This window comes from Carica papaya, chromosome 4, assembly GCF_054855325.1.
Source record: "Carica papaya isolate Zhongbai chromosome 4, ASM5485532v1, whole genome shotgun sequence".
NCBI classification, from domain to species: Eukaryota; Viridiplantae; Streptophyta; class Magnoliopsida; order Brassicales; family Caricaceae; genus Carica; species Carica papaya.
Genome location: NC_142312.1, coordinates 27,645,608 through 27,664,967, shown reverse-complemented (window position 1 = coordinate 27,664,967; position 19,360 = coordinate 27,645,608). Strand labels below are relative to the sequence as shown.

The 19,360-nt window shown below is 36.3% G+C and overlaps 3 protein-coding genes across 3 annotated transcripts; 2 read left to right on the top strand and 1 right to left on the bottom strand.

Moving 5' to 3' along the window:
- The first annotated feature begins 5,535 nt into the window (after positions 1–5,535).
- Positions 5,536–9,067, top strand: LOC110820616 (endoglucanase 11-like). The gene is made up of 5 exons (XM_022050141.2): positions 5,536–5,965; positions 6,457–6,669; positions 7,300–7,500; positions 7,755–8,009; positions 8,251–9,067. Exons 1-5 carry the CDS (start codon positions 5,600–5,602, stop codon positions 8,914–8,916), a joined length of 1,701 nt encoding a protein of 566 aa, XP_021905833.2. The 5' UTR covers positions 5,536–5,599; the 3' UTR covers positions 8,917–9,067.
- A 463-nt stretch (positions 9,068–9,530) lies between these two features.
- Positions 9,531–11,168, bottom strand: LOC110820617 (ribosomal protein L30 family protein). The gene is made up of 3 exons (XM_022050142.2): positions 11,013–11,168; positions 10,018–10,234; positions 9,531–9,939 (listed from the first exon to the last, which is right to left on the bottom strand). The coding sequence occupies exons 2-3, from the start codon at positions 10,207–10,209 to the stop codon at positions 9,799–9,801; spliced, it is 333 nt and encodes a 110-aa protein (XP_021905834.1). The 5' UTR covers positions 10,210–10,234; positions 11,013–11,168; the 3' UTR covers positions 9,531–9,798.
- A 125-nt stretch (positions 11,169–11,293) lies between these two features.
- On the top strand, positions 11,294–17,895 carry CNX5 (co-factor for nitrate, reductase and xanthine dehydrogenase 5). The gene is made up of 11 exons (XM_088218639.1): positions 11,294–11,661; positions 11,921–12,013; positions 12,174–12,229; positions 12,748–12,812; positions 12,977–13,051; positions 15,676–15,754; positions 15,871–15,909; positions 16,037–16,145; positions 16,337–16,455; positions 16,555–16,671; positions 17,303–17,895. Exons 1-11 carry the CDS (start codon positions 11,397–11,399, stop codon positions 17,693–17,695), a joined length of 1,410 nt encoding a protein of 469 aa, XP_088074765.1. The 5' UTR covers positions 11,294–11,396; the 3' UTR covers positions 17,696–17,895.
- The last annotated feature ends 1,465 nt before the right edge of the window (positions 17,896–19,360 follow it).

Sequence of the window (19,360 nt, the reverse complement as noted above, 5' to 3'; positions counted from 1 at the left end):
TCCGCCTCGGGTTGGCTGTTTCCGGCCGAATTCGGTCAAACTTGCATTGGTTCCTGTGATAAAACACTCATAGGGCCCTCGGTGGGCCAAAAAATTTCAGAAAACCGAGACTTACCGGCGGCGAAACTCTCGGGTATGGCGGCTCCTCCGGCGCGAGTTGCAATTTGGTGTTTTGCTCCAGTCAACCTATAGAGAAAAGGACGGTGATCACAGTGGTATAAAAATTACATTGAACGGGAACCGGGAAGGACCTCATCGGAGGCAAACCGAAGAAACCCGCGACGGCGGCGCTGGACTTCGGCGATGTTTTCAAGCCAATCGGTTGGTGGTTTAGCTCCGATTTGACCACAGGGAGATTCAGCATCGAAAAACGAGCCAAGAGGAGAAATTTTACCTCGTTTGGCGGTCGAAAAATCCTCCGGTGCGACAACGGGTAACGGCGGCCGGTTCCTCCGGTGGCTAGGTTGTCTTTTCCAGCGAGGGTTCTGGCGGCTAGAGCTTGGGTTTGGGTGTGAATGCGATTATTTATAACCCTCCCCTTTTAATCTGAGTCGTCCATCATGATTTAATCTGGACCATCCGATCGCGATTAAATTAGAAATAAATTTAGACCGTCCATCGTAATGCGATCTGGGCCGTTCGTGCGTGATCAAATCTGGACTGTTCGCACGCGTGAGATCTGGACCATCCATGCGCCCTTTTGATCTAGATCGTCCGTGCGTGCGGGAACGGATATGGACCGTCCGATCGCGCGCATGCGGATCGCCTACGTGTCTCCGTCCCGCGTGGCTTCCTGTGTCAGCGTCACTGCCACACGGCTTATCTTGGTTGGTCAGGGCTGCTGACGTGGTTGTTGACATGACACTATTTTTATAAATTACGTTTTGACTCTCGGTTTTCGATTTTATTTTTAAAAACACTCCTATAATTCAAATTTTTACCCATTTTTCTCAAAATTAATTTCAATTAAATCTCAAAAATAATTTTATCTTATTTTATTATTATTATTTTTTATTTCTATTAAATTAAGCCTTATAAATTAAATATTAAAATAGAATAAAATTAAACAAAATTCTAATAAAAAATTAAAATAAAATAAAAATAAAAAAATAAAAATAAAAAAAAAATAAAATAAAGAAAAATTTTGGGTGTTACAATAGAAGACATCCAAAATTTTCAATTCGATTTTCGATTGTATTGACAATTTGATACAATGAAAGACATGGTGTGGGGAAAAGAGCAAAAGGAGCTTAGAGATGTTCTACTTGTCCACTGTATCTCTCTTTTGCTTGATTTCCCTTAAGTTCTTTGTTAGAAACCCAATTCATGAGAATCCTAAATATTCTCAAGGGCCTCTAGTTTTCTGCTTCCTATGTAAGTTTATTTGAGTTATCATAAAGGTGAATTCTTTGCATCTTTCAAATTTTTCGGTATGTTTTGATAAGGGTTCGTAGCAGACGAAAGAGAGATTCATTGTTTTTTTTAACATAATCGTGATATATAAATTTTGTACATCTATAAAAAAAGATAATTCTTATATCGAAGTTCTGGTTTATATAGTTTATAATACTATTTTGAATATTTTTTTATAAAGATTTTTTATAGTTTAATATGTATGAAAATATCTGATTTTATTTAATAAATAAATTAATAAAAATATAATCATATTTAAAAAATTAATTAGAACACTAATCATTTAATTAGACCGCAATGAAAGTCTTATCAAAAGAAAAGGATAGCTATGGTTCTAAATTGATATAAATATTTTGTAATTTCTCTTTAAAGAGAAATATAAATTCTCTACATTATAATTAAATAATATACAAATAAAACATAAATCATAATTATATTTTATACGTTAAGTAATTAAAAAATAAAAATAAAATAAAGCATAGTAAATTTGAATCAATCATAACATCATAATATCGTCTATTAAAGTTGTAGCGCCCGGTCCGAGAAGGAGAAGGAAAAAAAAAAAAAAGCCACGTTAGCAGGCCCGGTCAGCAGTCCCGGCCAACCGGGGCCTGCCACGTGGCAAGACCACGTCGCTCCAAAAAGGGACCACGTTGGCGATCCGCGTGGGTGCGATCCGACAGCCCAGATCAATCGCGCGATCGGACGGCCCAGATGCAATCGCACGGACGGCCCAGATTCAATCAAAAACGAACGGTCCAGATTAAAACAAAATGGACGGCTGAGATCAAAAGGCAAGGGGTTATAAATAGAACCCCCACACCAGACCACAAACCCTAACCGCCTGCCGCTCGCCGGAGAAGACGAACCAGAGGCCGACCGCCGCCACCCGCCGCCGCACCGGGGAAATTTCCGACCGCCGATCGAGGTAAATTTCATACCCCCGACTCGTTTTTCCACGCTGATTCCTCTTGTGGCCAAATCGGAGCCAAAATCCCGACCAAACGGCCGGAATACGCGGCCGAAGACCAGCGGCGCCGCCGCGCCCCCTCTCGGTTTTTGCCTCCGATGAGGCCCTTCCCGGCCTCCGTTTGATGCAATTTTTATATCACCGTGATCACCATTCTTTTCTCTACAGGTTGACCGGAGCCGAATCACCAAATCCCGAACCTCGCCGGAGAGCCGCCGCACCCGAGAGCGCCGCCGCCGGTAAGCTCCGCTTCTCTATGATTTTTTGGCCCCCCGAGGGCCCTAGGGTTGTTTTCTCGCAGGGACCGATGCGAGTGTGGCCGAATTCGGCCGGAAACGGCCGAAAACAGCCAACCCGAGGCGAATCGCCGCCGCAAGCGGCGGCGGCGTCGCCGGAGCACGGCGGAGCCGCCGTGCCGGAGTTGCGATATTTGCCAAAAAGGGGCCCTGAGCCTAATTTGAGATTTTTTGGAACACGTGCAGGTACTGTTAGTGTGTTTCAGTTCCCCGAGAAAAATTTAGGGAAAATTAGGGACGGCCTGTAGGCGCACTGTGAATCGTATTCGGATCCCGAAAACAAGTAAGGACCCCTCACCCTATTTCCTATCACGGTATTAAAGTTCAAAATAATAAAATGGTATTTCTTAAATTAACGAATGTGTGAAATTGCTTAAGGTTGCTAATGGAGTCCGAGTCTAGTGTGATTGATGATTTACTGTTATTTGGCATGTTTTACAGCTTTAAATGCAGTATGAGGTTTGATGTGTTTATTTTATAGTTTCGTGTGCAGATATTACGTTTTTATTGGTTATGGGTTGAATGATTGAAAAAACTGATACCGCATGTTGTCTGTTTGGCATGAATTACGATTTGCTTGTTTAAAATGTGAATTGATAATACTTACTGAGGAAGAGGAAAATGAAAGATTGTGTAGACTGATAACTGTATGATGGGGTCAGCCTGACTAGATATCCTGGGAGATGGTAGACGGACCGGGTCTGTAGGGAACCCTACCGGGATTGTGGTCTCACATGCCGGACGGGGTATGGAGATCTTATGTGTTTTGGCGCCCATACCGGACGGGGTATGGGGACGACCCGTTTCACCGTCATACCGGACGGGGTATTGAGGTTTATGGTTTTGGCGCCCATACCGGACGGGGTATGGGGACGGCCCGTTTCACCCTCATACCGGACGGGGTATTGAGGTTTATGGTTTTGGCGCCCATACCGGACGGGGTATGGGGACGACCCTAGAAACTGATTATGAATGTTAAAGGTTAACGGGTAGCTGGACCCCTATGGACCCCCATGGATACTAGTAGGCTGGTAAATGAGAAAAGGATATGTTGTATAATGATTGAATTACAAAAGGCGTGATAAGTGCTATGTTTTACAACTTATATTATTCCTTGATTGTGATAATGTTATTGTTTTTCTTATATTGTTTCATGAATTCCACCGAGGTAAGTGGATGGTAAAGGTTTTATCATAAATAAAAGGATTTGTTGTAAATCATGCTCCATTGGTCTTTTGTGTTTTTCTACCCACCTTTACCTCCGTGACGGCGTGATATCGTGATGTTCTTACTGAGCTAGTGTAGTTCACTCCTTATTTAACCATTTCAGATCAGGAAGACATAGTTCCCGAGTCCGTTCTGCAGGAGGACGACGAATGGGATGCCTAGAGACTCTGTAGTCATACTCATAGTTTTATTTTCGAGTTTCTCTTTTAGTTAGTTTAATCTTTTATATTTTAAGTACGTTTTTTGTTTTCGTGTAAGGGATGTTAACTGAAATTTTGATCTCGCTTCCGCATTTTATGTGTTTAAATACTCATTCCATTTTAACATTTCCGGGGCCGTTACAAAAATATTCAATCATATGAGTTAACTATTTTAATTTTTATTTAGAATAAAAATTTAAAAATGATTAAAATTGTATTTAGTTAAAAAAATGTATATATAAATAGTAAATATGAAATTTAGCCCAACAATATTCAGCATTACCAATTATATACTTCCCCACCTTAAAAAAAAAGTGTCCCCAAATTGGACCCTCAAAAATTCGAACACCGACAGATTGATATAATATTTAATTGTTGTACAATGTAATTTGATATTTCATGCACGAAATTTTTTATTTTGTAGGTCCACATTTATTTGACCTCATAAATTAAAATAAATATTTACAATTTTTTTTTTCCATATGTTTTATTAGAAGAGTCGGATATTTCACTACTCGATTTCGTATTTTAAAGAATAATAAATAAAATTATAAAAATAAATAATTTGTAATTGAAAATTTTCAATTAAATACTTAAAATTTCATAATATTTTATTGTATTTATTAATTTAAATTATGTTCAACAACAAAGTTTAAAAAGTAAAATAAATACGAAGACTATTTAAATCACCATGCAAATCCAATCTTTAATTATCACGGCAGCATACAAATCACGAGTTTATTAATTCAACCAGTTTCCCTTGTGTTAAATTGAAGTTATAATTACTATCCTAAAGTTGAAAAAGAATTAAAAGTTAATCATAATATTTTAATGTTATTAAAATTAAATTAAATTGTGTTCATTGATTAATCTCATATTAGGTGAATTATTAGCTAAAAAAATATTATTAAATAATAAATTTTTATTATGACTAATTATTTTAATATATATGCTTCATGGTTTAAAATGGATAAAGCCATTGATTACATTTAATTTTTTTAGACATGTTGGCTTCTAATAATCTCATCATCATGGATTTTGGAATTTGAAAATTTCACCTAAATAAATTTCAATCATTGTAATATTATATTTATTTAAATATTATAAATTCGAATTAATATAAAATTTGATATTTTTTGAGTTTATTATATATCAATAGTACTATATGGTTTGATTTATTTATTTATTATTATGATTATAATAATTAAATTAATTTTTATTATATTAAATTACGATGAATACAGACGAAAAACAATATTTTATAATAAGTTTAACTTTTGGTAACAAAAAACGCATTTGACAAAACCGATATTACCTTTTTGATTAAATTTTTCACTCATTTATACAACTTTTATGAATTGTAAATATAAATCAAATTCCAATCTCCTTCAATATAACAAGAAAAAGGTCGACATTTTCAAAAATCAAAACCGTTGTTGTAAACATTAATTTGAATAACTCAATTACTAACTCACCTTGCGAAGATTAGCCATATGCCACTCAAAGAATCTATATATATATATATATATATATATATATATACACACACACACATAGGAAGAACTAAATGCATAGATTTAGAGAGAGAGATGGAAGAGGAAAACCATTTGGTTTGCTTAACAGGGAAGATACAGAAACAGAGACAATGGATTTTGGGGCAAAACTGGGTTGGTGCCATGATACTGGTTGTCCTAATGAGCTTGCTGCCGGCAGCCATCTCCGGCCAATCTCCCGACTACCGACAGGCTCTCTCCAAAAGCATTCTCTACTTCGAATCCCAGCGCTCCGGCCACCTCCCCCACAACCAACGAGTCACCTGGCGCCACCACTCCGGCCTCACCGACGGCCTCCAACAAGGCGTAAAACCTTTTCCCGTTCCCACATTCTCATCAATCTATATTTACATATATACAGTGTTTATCTCTGTTCTTTAATTAATGCAATATCCAATCTGTCTCTGTTTTCCGGTCAAGTTTTTTCGAATTGACGAACACTGTGCATTAAAGCAGGATTCGGCCATCGTCCAATCTCGATTGCTTTTTTACTGTATCCATTATAACAGGAAAAGCCCAATTGTATTCCGATTGAAACTCTGAATTTTCTCTCTCATTTGCATGATTCAAACTCGATATGAACTAGACAAGCAGATGGGTATCGAGTTTTTGCATTTGCTTGCTGTAATTGCGGAAGATTTTTTCTGGGTCTGTTTAATATAATCCGCCGCCATATCCACTCTCGATTCTCTGTTTTCCGGGTCAAATTCTGAAACAGGACACACCCATATATATGCGCACGTATATATATGTACACACATACATATAATGATACTTATAGATTGGTGCATGTATAGGTAGACTTGGTGGGGGGTTACTACGATGCCGGAGACAATGTGAAGTTTGGTCTGCCAATGGCGTTCACTGTCACAATGCTCTCGTGGGGAGTCATTGAATATGGCGACGACATTGAAGATGGCGGCGAGTACGAGCACGCGCTCGGAGCTATCAAATGGGGGACTGATTATTTCATCAAGGCCCACACTCACCCTAACGTCTTATGGGCTGAGGTAATAAAATATATTTCTCTGGTTTTTTTTTTTTTTTTTCCCATTCTAATTTTATTTTTTGATAGTTCATTTTTTAATTGATTTACATTAAATTATCAGATATTATATTAATTTAATATAACAATTAAATATATTATTAAAATTGCTTCTATATTTGAATTTTATGAAATATATAGTTTGTAATTAACTAAAATTAAATTATATTTTTAAAATTTAAATTGAAAATTATAATATATATTATGACACTAATTTTATTTTTTTATTTTAAAATTTAAATGGATAATATTTAAATTTTGTATTTATATAATTACATTAATATTAGTATAATATTTTATATTAAAAATAAATAGATAATTATTATTTATTTATTTTTTTAAAAAAAACAGTAATTTAACATGTTTTAATTTTGAATTATATATAGATTTTATGTTCTTAATTATGACTGTTAATTTTACAATTATTAGATCTTAACATTTGAAAACAATAATATTTGTAACAGCAATAACACATTTGGAGCGTGGAAACCACGCTTTTTAATAAATTTTCTCTCATAAATGAAAGCGTGTGGGGATATTATCTATTAATTAATTAATAGGAGAAGATAATGAATAAAGTCAAATTAGTTTTCAGGTGGGAGATGGTGAGACGGATCACTACTGTTGGCAGCGGCCGGAGGACATGACAACATCAAGACAAGCTTACAAGGTCGATGAGAAGAATCCCGGATCCGATGTCGCCGGAGAGACTGCCGCCGCCATGGCTGCAGCTTCGATTGTCTTCAGGAAAACAAACCCACATTACTCTAATCTTCTCTTACACCATGCACGGCAGGTAACTACAATGGAGTTGTTTTCACTTACTTACCGAATATGTATACATATGGTATTTACATGTAAGTGTGGTACGGTTGACCTAAATCCTAAAGTATGGCTACTTCATAGTAGTTATGCTTGAAGCAAAATATACTAGTTTCTAATAATTTTTGTTTGTTGAGTATTTCTCAACATAATTATTGATGGGTGTATATATGTTCATATATTTTTTGTATTATTTAATTAATAAAATCTATGATATATATCGTGTAGTTGTTCGAGTTCGGAGACCGGTACAGAGGGAAATATGACGAGAGCATTAAGGTGGCAAAAGGGCATTACACGTCGGTGAGTGGGTACAAAGATGAGTTGTTATGGGCAGCAATGTGGCTGTACAAAGCCACCGACAACCACCGGTATCTGGACTATGTCCTCCACAAAGCTCATCCCTTTGGTGGGATCACTTGGGCCATTACCGAGTTTAGCTGGGATGTCAAGTATCCTGGTCTTCAAATCCTTGCTTCCATGGTACCTACCTTCTTCTTTTTTCTCCCCTCCTATTTATTTAATATATATATATATATATATTTTTTAACCCATCTATTATAAAAATAATTTTCTTTAAAAATATAATAAAAAAGTTTACACAACTAGACACCCTCCCTTTCTCAACCTCTCCGGGTAGATTTTGTTTAATCTTTTTCTTAATTAATTGTTTTATGTCAAAACTTTAATTAATCAATTTCAAAATGCAATTACTTTGGTGCAGTTACTAATGGAAGGTAGGCATTTTAAGGGAGACCAGCGCATACTGGAACAATACCGCTCAAAGGCAGAACACTACCTCTGTGCTTGCCTTAACAAAAACAACAAGACTAACGTGCAACGCACGCCAGGAGGCTTACTGTACATCCGCCAATGGAATAATATGCAATATGTATCAACGGCCTCCTTTCTCCTAACCGTCTACTCCGACTATCTCCGAGCCTCAAATCAACGGCTCAGATGTGATCTCGAAACACTGGATCCACAAGATCTGCTCAGTTTTGCGAAATCACAGGTTGATTACATCTTGGGTGCTAATCCGATGGGAATGAGCTACTTGGTTGGGTATGGACCCAATTACCCACAAAGGGTGCACCATAGAGGTGCATCCATTGAATCATACCGAGGGAACAAGGGTTTCATTGGTTGCACCCAGGGTTATGATATCTGGTATAAGAGAAAAGATCCTAACCCTAATATCTTGATTGGAGCCCTAGTTGGTGGCCCTGATCAAAAAGATGAATTTGCTGATGATAGAGAGAATTATGTGCAAACCGAGGCCTGCACATACAATACAGCAACCCTTGTTGGGGTATTTGCTAGGTTGCATAGCTTAAGGAAGGGTGATTTGGGTTTTGTTGCAAACCATCATTCGTTCGAGGATTCTTAGGGTCTTGCTAAATTTGTGGGTTATCCCCATTGTACAATCCGTCATTTCCCATACACAGAAAAAGAAAAAGAAATAAGATGAGAGATACAGCAATTTTATTTTGAGTTCTAAAGGAAGCTTATACAGATCAAGAATGTTGTTTGTGTTAAAACACAGAGACATTTATGGCAATGCCCAGAAACAGCTAACAATTACTTTAGGATGATTAAGAAGCAAAATCCACAATAATAAACAAATCAACCCATGGATGATTCAGAGCTTTGATACAAACACTGCATTGGTGCTGCATCAGTGCGGAAGGACATCAAATCCAATCCATGCCTTGGAGCAGTTTATTTAAGAGAATTCATCATGTACTCAAAAAGTTCTCATGAGTTTCAGACATCTATTATTCAAAAGGAAAATAAGGAGAAAACAAAAGCCACTCACATATTATATGGCAGATTTCAGTGCAACCAGTGGCTTCCAAAATTTTACCTTTAATCATAACCTTTTATCATAACGTTCTTTCACCTTTCATTTCTTACTTTGGCAACTGCAAACTACAACTGCTCCTAAAACATGGATTCTACAAAATCCGTAACTCATTCTATCTAAAAACAGATGCAAGCCACTTATACAAAGTAATGATACATAGATAGGATTCATACAAGTCCCAACTAAGCATTGCTGTCTCTGATTTATCCTCTATTCCTTTCAAGAATCCAGGAAAAAAAGAAATAGAAAACTAAAACTAAAGTAAAGCAGTGACTGTAAAAAGATACAAACGTTTACTTACTAAAATATAGGTTTCATAATTTATGATAGGGAGACAACAAAAGCTTATAAAGGAAGCAGAATCCTGTAAAAACAAAGATAGAAGAGCAAACCAAATATATTCTTTTAAGATTGTTTCAAAGAATCTGTTCCTGAACTTGGAAGATGACTAACAACCAATGGGGGCCGAAGAGCTCGATGGTTGGCGTCTGCCTGTTTGCGAGCCTTATACATTTCTTCTGTTTCAATTACAACCAATCTTTTAACCTGTACAAGTAGTACCATAGTTATAATAACTGTTAGAAATGAAAAGAAATAAAGAAGCACAGGCAAAACAAAACCCACCTGTTGAAGCATTCCCCTAACCGTGGGTGTGTTCCACCGCATGACAGTACGGTTGCATTTGCGGAGGCGCAATGCTTCTAAAGTGCGTCTGTGCAGCCTCCTGGTGCCTGGGATCCCCCTCACAAGGGTTATATAAAGGTTAGGGCTCCATTCAATTGGAACATGGGCTTTGAAGGCCTTGAAAGCATTCATATCTTCCTTGTTCGACTAATAGTCCCTGATGGCAAATATAATCAATATGCTTCCTTTGAAAAATATGCATTCTTTAAAGAAAAAATTATAACTATCGGGTTGTTCTCCGCATGTCTGAGGAAAATTTATGATGTAGATGTTATGAACTAGTCAAGGAAGAGAACACTAGTTGAATACACATAAATACACACACAAAGACATATATATCAGAAAGAAAATGTAAAAGTCATCAGTCGGGTTCTATGAATAACACGATTGTGTTTCACAGAGGAAACAGAAGAAAAGAAATGCATACAGGTTCAACCACAGCATCTAACATTGCTTTTGTTTCCAACAAACAGTAAAAATTACACTAACCCTAGAAGCTGTATTAGAACTTTGAAGCATAAGACTATACGTAAGTCTAGGTAGATCGTTCCAGGTAAACGAAATCGAAAGTAAACAAAGTAAGAGATTTTCACAGTTAGAAGTATTGTATACGACATCTAAGGAAGCAAAAATGCTTAAGCCGCAACATTACATTAAGCCACCAATCTAAACCAGATAAACAGCTCACTTGAAAAAAGAAATAGCAAAGCAAAATGACCTGAATATACTGATCAAAATTCATCTGAGCAAGAAAAGGAGTACATTGTCTTAGTTTTGCATAATTAAAATATGGCGACTTGTACTTCTGTCATTTCGTTCTTCCACTCGTGAAGACAAGACAGAGAAAAAAGGCGGAGAAAACAAGGAATCCTAAAGAGAACTAATCGAAGGAAAGGACAGAATTCAAATAAGAATAATTTAAATCAGAAACTTACCTAAATAGCTTTCGATTCCTCAGCACAGGTGCCCAAAGCGGGAGCAGTAGGGTTTAACAAGGAGGAGGGGTGGAGGACGAAGATGTATTTCGCCTCCAGTTACGGAAGGTTGCGAAAACGACCCCTTTTGATCACACTGCCCTTTCGCATTTTGGGCCTCTTTTAAGTTTGAAACGGCGTCGTTTACTCTCAAAAGTCAACAGTGTCAACCCACTGACGTGGAACCATGCAGTACCTACTTGCACATTAAAGTACAATACCTCTTAAGGCACAACTTCTTCTTGCTAGGGTTCCTCTGCTCTTCACTGACACTGTGAAGTTCCTTCTCTTCTCTGCAAACTGGCGAAGAATTATGAATAATAAATAAAGAAAAAATAAACAAAGATGGAGAAAAACGGAGGTGACGCAGCTGAAATTCTTCGCGAAATAGAAACCTTAAAGGCCAAGAAGGCCGACATCGAGAATCGGATTTCATCTCTCGAAGCTCAGCTCCGCGAAACGACAACGTCAGAGCGAAAGGACGCCGCTCCAAATGGTTATTCTTGCCCTTCAATCTTCAATCTTGCTTCTGTGCTCGGCCACGGATTGTCGGCCGATCAAATTTACCGTTACAGTCGCCACCTCCTGCTTCCTTCCTTTGGAGTTCAAGGTATTTCCTCTATTAAACAACGCATACTATTACGTTTCATTTTTCCTTTTCTCGGAGTTCTGATGATAAGAGTATAGAGTCGTTTTTAGTGTTATTGCAAGCCCGTCACCAGCAAAGTTTTGAGTGATTAGTACCTTTTTGTCAATTTTGTTGAATTATGGAAAGGAATTACCTGTTTAGATTAGAATGTTAGTAAAAATTCCGTTCTTTATTGTTTAGTATTAAGCTGCTGTTCTTTGTTTTGTTTGTTCGGTTGTAGGGCAGTCAAATCTCCTGAAGTCTTCGATTCTAGTTGTTGGAGCTGGAGGATTAGGCTCCCCTGCTTTGTTGTATCTTGCTGCTTGTGGGGTTGGTAAGAATTTTTGCTTTTTTTTTTAACAAGATTCAAAATGTTATTTCCTTCATAAGTGAGGTTACTCACTCTAGCTTCTCCATTTTGGAGGACCTTACTTTCTAAATATTTAGTTGTTAGTATTCATCTATTCCCTTTTTTCTGGGTTTTCTTTTTCTAGGCCGCTTGGGAATTGTTGATCATGATGTAGTTGAGCTTAATAACATGCACAGGCAGGTATAAGTTGCATATAACTTATGGAAACTACTGCTATCTCATGTAACTGATAGTGTTGTTGATCGAGGAAATGAATATTTTCTATGATACACGATATAATTATCCTTTCTGCATTTTTTTTGAGATAATTCTTTCTGCACTTTAGGACAGGTGGATAATTCATGGTCCTAGTGGCCTTTATTGGCTTCGGTCAGCTTCATTTCTTTACCATAGGAAGTAATGACTGTGCTTTAGATTTTTCATTTAGCAGTAGAACTAATATTTATTTCTTGAGTTTGGGTTATAAATCCGTTTTTCTTCTCTTTTGTAATTTGTTCTATTTGATTTCTGATTGTACTTGCTCTATCAGTCAAATCTTTTATTTTGTTTTCTGTCAGGGACTAGATGGACTTTCTATTCTTTGTACACGTGTTCTTCATTTGATTTACTCAATCGCTATCTGTTTGCTTACAAAATGTATGATATGGAATTTCTTTCACCTATTTTCTTGATCTTAATTGTCATCTGGTCTTCTTTAGGTTATCCACACTGAAGAATATATTGGCCACCCAAAAGTGAAATCTGCTGCTGCTGCTTGTCGCTCGTAGGTTATTCCCTTTCAATTTGATCTTCATTTGTAGATATCTGGTTTAAATTGTGATGTTCACAGTATGAGGAGACTTTATTTGATTCCTTTGCTTTGGACTTGCCTAGAAATTTGTATTTTTATATTTTCCCACTTTTGTCTAATATAGTGTTTTGTTCCAGGATTAACTCCACTATTCAAATTGTTGAATACAAAGAAGCTTTGCGTACAAGCAATGCTTTGGAAATCTTGAGCAAGTATCCTTTGTTTATATCACTGAAATGTGATATCTTTGTCATGGTCACTGCCACTGACAACCAAAAGAATTCACAGTGATTGTCTACAGCAATAGGACCCTTGGAAAGGGGAAAAGTGGCGGCTGACAGACGAAAGAAAATGTTCGATAGAGTTGGCTGAACTTAGGACTGTTTAGGAGGAATTCTAATTATTGTTTTTTTAGGAGTTAGAAGTTCAATAAAACAGTTCCAAGATTCCTGGTTATCTTATAGGGATCTAATTCTAAACAAAACATCAACTTTGAAATGTTGCGGTTTGTGTGGACTATCATGCTATGGATAATAATATAGTTAAAGATAAGTTCTTGATTCCTATGATAGAGTACATTTAGAAGAGCTGCATGGTGCCAATACTTCACCAAACTAGATCTTGAATCCAGCTACCATCAAATAAGGATGCACCCACATACCATCGAGAAAACAAACTTTAGAACACCTTACAGGCACAATGAGTCTTTCGTCATGCCTTTTGGACTCACCAACGCATCCTCAACATTCCAAGCTCTATCGAACTCGATCTTTGAGCTTTACGCGAGTTTGTACTCTTTGATGTCATCATCATATATAGCAAGATATTGTTAGGACACTTGGGCCACCTGCATATGAAAAAGAGTAAATGGGCCTAGCTTAAGTAATTCGGCGGTGGAGACCTATCTTTGGGGGGGGATTTTTGTGGTGAGAACAAATCATTATAGCCTGAAATTCTTCCTAGAGCAGTGCGTGGTCACATCGTACATCTAATGAATTATCGTGCTAGTTCAAAGAGATCTAGGCAAATTGAGGGAAATTTCGTGCAAGTCCAAAGAGATCTAGGCAAATTGGGGAAGTCGCACATCTCATGAAGATAATTAGTTGGAACAAAAATTGATTGGGATGTGGTCTTAAGAGGAAGAAAATGAAGTAGTTAATAGGGTGTGCCTCCACATAATGCTCTTGCAAGAAACGAAAAAAGAATCTATCAATAGAATTTTGATTTGAAGTATTTGGGAGTTGAGCTTTAAGGAATAGGTGGTTGTCCCATCCTTAGGTGCCTCAAGAGGATTGCATATTGTGTGGGACACTACAGTTGCTAGTTGACTGGATGTGATCGAAGGGTCCTTCACTGTAACAGCTTTGCTTAATATGAAAGGAAAGGGATCCTGGTGGATAACATGTGCTTATGGGCCTGTGAACCCTAGATGTAGATCTCTTTTTGGGGAGGAGCCATCCTTTCTTTCTGATTTGTGCTTGCTGTATAGGGAGTCACTTTAATGCTTGTAGATTTCTTCATGAGAAGTTGGGAGGTGGCTGAGAAACTATGAGCATGCGGGGCTTCGATGATTTTATGCAAGATTGTGAGTTACGGGTTTTGAATAATAGAAAGAAGTGAGGAATCTTCTTTTCTGTTATCACTTTCCCACTCCATGACTTATTCTCAATTAATAACTTTGGGTATCTTCACTAGCATTAATATTGTCACTATCATTAATAAAAAAAACCTTTAGGTTTGTTATCCAGGAACATGTTCAGAAGATTGCAGTCAGTTTGATAATGATGAGTGATATTGCAATCTCCCACTAAATAACGCTTGATTCACCTTGTCTGTGGAAATGCGAGGTAGTTGTTCTTTGCATATTGATTGCTTCGTGATTTGATCTTGTTGGGAGGACATGTTTTCTAATTTGGTTCAGGATGTTTTATGAGATCTATATCAGACCACTTCCCGATTATGTGGGATTCCCAACGTGTGCAACAAGGTCCTAATCCATTCAGTTCTAAGAACATATAGATCCAACATCGTAATTTTGTTGCTAAAATGAAGGAATGGTGGAATGATGACCCCGTTAGCGAATGGGTGGGATATAAATTCATGCAAAAATTGAATCTCTTTAAGGAAAGGTAAGGCAAAAGTCTAGAATGAAATGGGCGAAAGAGGGTGATGCAAAAACTAGGTTCTACCACCATGTTGTTAATGGTCGGAGAAGGGGAGTTGAGCGGGATAAGTAGCTGATAGGGCATGAAATCACTAAGTTCTATCGTAGGTTATAGACTGAGGATGAGGTACTTAGGCCTGGCTCTACCAGAAGTAGTGCCATGTCTCATGTTTGAAGTAATTTTATAGGACTAGCAGGTTCAGCCATTCTTACCCTCTGCACCCCACAGGGAACTACAACCACATGGAAAGCCATATTTGACTGAAGAACTGTTGCAGGAAAATGTGAGTTGCTGATTAACTAGGAGGGTTTTTCACCTGTTTCTCTACGAGTTATATGTTCAATATAATAGGTTCTAAGAGTCTTGATTCCTAGAGGGACGTTTTTCTAATAGCTTCAGTATGAATATGATCATTATGATCGTTAAATTATTGTTCTAGTCTAAAGATATAGAAATAGGAGGTTCTCTTTGATAAGCCTCATCATAGGCCAGGCAAGGCTGAGAATCCAGCAAGCAGGCCTCCAAGTTGCTTAGGGACTTCACCGTGGAAGGCTCCTTAACCCGATTCCAAGGGTGCGACGTGACAATCTTCTACTTGCCTCAAGCATCCTCTCCTTTGTTCTTTTTGACATGAAATGCTATGACTTCCGTAACTGATTATATTTTACTAGATATGACATAGTGGTAGATGCAACTGATAATGCTCCAAGTCGCTATATGATCAGTGATTGCTGTGTACTGTTGCGCAAGGTAAAATTTCTTATTGAAGATTTTTTTAATGGTAGTGCTGCAAAGAACCTGATTTGTGAAGGTGGCCTATATCTTGATTCCATATCTAGCACTGAGCTTCCATGCTTTTCATGCAGCCTCTAGTATCTGGCGCCGCTTTGGGAATGGAAGGTCAGGTATGTTTATGGTCATTATCACATTCTATTTTCCAGTCAAACCTGACTTATGGACAAACATTCACCCAAAAGAAAAGTACTGGGCAATATCTGAATGTATGCTTGAACCGTCAGTGTTGTTGTGCAGCTGACTGTTTACAATTACAATGGAGGTCCATGCTACCGATGTCTCTTTCCAACTCCCCCACCGACGACAGCATGTCAAAGATGCTCAGATAGTGGCGTTCTAGGAGTAGGTAGTTTACTGTCCTTCCTGAGCTACTCTTTTCACTACTGTCCTTGCCTCTTTGGTCCTGTCTGCAAATCATGGTTATTTATTTTTTAATATCTTTTGCATGAAACTGACCAGATTAACTTATTCCTTGCTAAGATTTATTTTCTTTTTTCAATTAGAGAAGAATATTTTAACATATTGATTTTCCTTCAGTTCCTGGAATCATTGGCTGTCTCCAAGCACTAGAGGCCATCAAAATTGCTAGTGCTATTGGTGAACCACTCACGGGACGGATGCTTATTTTTGATGCACTCTCTGCACGAATTCGAGTTGTATGGTCTTTGATATTGATTGGATTTTTCCATCCCTGTTAACTGGACCATTTTGGTTTGTTTTACATGTTACTTACTGCTTTAAGTTTTACTGCTCAGGTCAAGATTAGAAGCAGGTCATTACAATGCGAGGTTTGTGGAGAAAACTCAAAATTCAAACGGGAGCAATTTAAAGAATTTGATTATGAGAGATTCACTGAGTCTCCACTTTCAGTGGTATATATTCCTTTCTATTTTCCTTCCATTCAACTAAAAATTTTATTTCCCAAGTCCACATTCACCAGTTAAAATTAGCTTAACTATGTTTATGTTTAAGTCTGGCTAAATTACATAACGGTACTTGAGATTAGGTGTAAGTCCAACTGGATTTATTATTTTTAAGAAAAAGTTCAGTTTTTGTATAAAGAAACTGTAAACTCAATAAATTTTTGTATATAAGTTAGATGATAGCTTAATTTATATTACGTGACGATCACGTAATTGCTAAATATTTTTTTAAAAAAATGAAAAGAAACATAATGGGCAATTTAGTCTTAGAAAGCGCAAAAGAGTGCTAGTTTAGTTAATATTGTAAAGAGAAAACTGAGTAAGAATTCAAAATAAACTTGGTTGTTACGGTAACCAAAATAGCAAAAATTTGTATAATTTATCCTTCTGTTTGCTTCTTTTAGTGTTATGTTGTACTCTATACCAAAACACAGACCCTAGGACTGTCATCATTCAAACCCTGCACTGAAGATAAGATCATCAATGCAACTTCTATTCCATTCGATGTGTCAAAAATATCTGAACTTTGCATTACTACATAGACACATGGTTTAATGTCATCAGTTTGGATTAAATGCAGTCTCCCTTGAAGCTAAACCTTCTACAGCCAGATTGCAGAATAAGCAGCAAGGATTACAAGCAGAGAGTTCTCGATGGAGAGCCACACATACTGCTGGATGTACGCCCATCACATCACTTCAAGATAGTTTCTCTTCCAAATTCGTTAAACATTCCTCTTGCAGCTTTGGAATCAAGGTTACCGGAAGTTTCTTTGGCATTGAAAGAAGAGGAAAACCGGCAAGATAGGGATTCTGGCTCAAGGGCTAGCCTGTATGTGGTATGCAGACGTGGTAATGATTCACAGAGAGCCGTTAAGTACCTCCACAGTGTGGGTTTCACTTCAGCTAGGGATGTTGTTGGAGGTATAGAGTCTTGGGCGCATGAGGTTGATCCCAACTTCCCTACTTACTAGAAATTTTCTTGTTGCTTGGAGCGTATTATTATTGTCTCTATACTTACACCATTAAGCCAAGAGATAAATGGGCTTTAAAATAGTGACTATGCTTATATTAGCACGCTACAACTACTCTTTCTCAAGATTTGAGAGGCAGAGAATGAAAATTAAGACTCTGTTTGAACAAATAAAAAAACAATATAAAATTTATTTGTAAATTTGTACTTAATTAAATTGTAAATTTTTTTTTTTAAAAATAATTTTATTTCTAATTAGTTACACATAAATATTTATAGAAATTTTAATTCTATTATAATTTTAGTAGTATGAAATTATTATTTTTATAAAATTTTAATTATATAATATTAATTAATTATTATATTCAACATTTCTCTCAAGTAGTTACAGAGATATTGTACATGCTCAACTTACATAATAAGTGTTGAAGAGTCACCATGCAATTTATCAAAGACACGTGTGCTCGACTCGGCTCAAACGGCTTGATCCAGCTCAAAATAGCTCAGTTTGGCTCAAAACGGTTTGACTCTACTCAACATGGCTTGATCTAGCTTAAAACGGTTCAAATAAATTTAAAACAGCTCAGCTCAATTCGGCTTTAAAACAACTCAGTTTCGACTCTAAAATAATTCGAGTTTGACTTTAAAACGGTTCGATTTCAACTCAAAAAACATATCAAAGTTGGCTTGGCTCGTTTTCTCTAAACAGATCTCTAAATGTGCGCAGAAAAACGGAATGGTGCAGTATTTTTAAGTATAGATGTGCGGCTGTAACTTTTTACTAGCGGTTGAGTGTGCGGCTGCAATTTTTTATCGGTATCTTCAAAGTGCTGTTGCACTTTTTTACCAGCACTTCTAGATATGTGGCTGCACTTTTTTACCAACGACTGCAAAGTACGGCTCCACTTTTTACCGGCGCCTCCAAAATGCTGCTACACTTTTTACCAGTGCCTCCACTACCGCTGAAAATTATCATAAACACCATAGAACACATTGGTGGATTCAAATCTGTTTTGGATGGTAATGAGAGTAGATTTGAATAAAAGGGTACCAACCCAACATATGTTGCTATTTTAGAATTTGTAAAGAACTCTAAAATAAATTTATTTAACTTTTATATTATTATAAATTTTTAAAAAATAAATAAATAATTTTATTTTTTATTTTTAATTTATTAAATCTAGATATTTATATAATTTCTAATCTATTAATAAAAAAATTCTTATTTATTAAAATTTTAATAATATAAAATTATTATTTTTTATAAAATTTTAATTACATAAAACTAACTAATTAAATAATAAATTAAAATAATAAAATACTATATTAAACATAAATTAACATAATGTGTAAATTATATTGAAATTGCAAAAATAAAACATAATAACAATTTCATGTGCAATTGAAATAATATGTTACATAAATTTTTATATTTGATTTAACTATATTTCTACAAATGATTACAACAACTACGTTTTTTTTTTCTACCTTTTAAAGTTTTAAACTTCGACAAAAAAGTTGAAGTTATTTGTAAAAAGAAATAAATTTTATAATAGTAAAATTAATATCTAAATAAGTCCACATGATATCAAAATCAGAAAATAAAATGTGCATATGTCAATACATGCAACTTTTACATTAAAACATAACTGTATATCTATGGAAT

Coding starts and splice junctions, on each gene's coding strand:
- LOC110820616 (XM_022050141.2), top strand. CDS start 5,600: ATGCCACTCAAAGAATCTATATATATATATATATATATATATATATAT. Junction 6,670..7,299: donor CTAACGTCTTATGGGCTGAG/GTAATAAAATAT, acceptor ATTAGTTTTCAG/GTGGGAGATGGTGAGACGGA. Junction 8,010..8,250: donor TTCAAATCCTTGCTTCCATG/GTACCTACCTTC, acceptor ACTTTGGTGCAG/TTACTAATGGAAGGTAGGCA.
- LOC110820617 (XM_022050142.2), bottom strand. CDS start 10,209: ATGAATGCTTTCAAGGCCTTCAAAGCCCATGTTCCAATTGAATGGAGC. Junction 9,940..10,017: donor TTAGGGGAATGCTTCAACAG/GTGGGTTTTGTT, acceptor CTACTTGTACAG/GTTAAAAGATTGGTTGTAAT.
- CNX5 (XM_088218639.1), top strand. CDS start 11,397: ATGGAGAAAAACGGAGGTGACGCAGCTGAAATTCTTCGCGAAATAGAA. Junction 15,755..15,870: donor GCTGTGTACTGTTGCGCAAG/GTAAAATTTCTT, acceptor CTTTTCATGCAG/CCTCTAGTATCTGGCGCCGC. Junction 16,672..17,302: donor CTGAGTCTCCACTTTCAGTG/GTATATATTCCT, acceptor GATTAAATGCAG/TCTCCCTTGAAGCTAAACCT.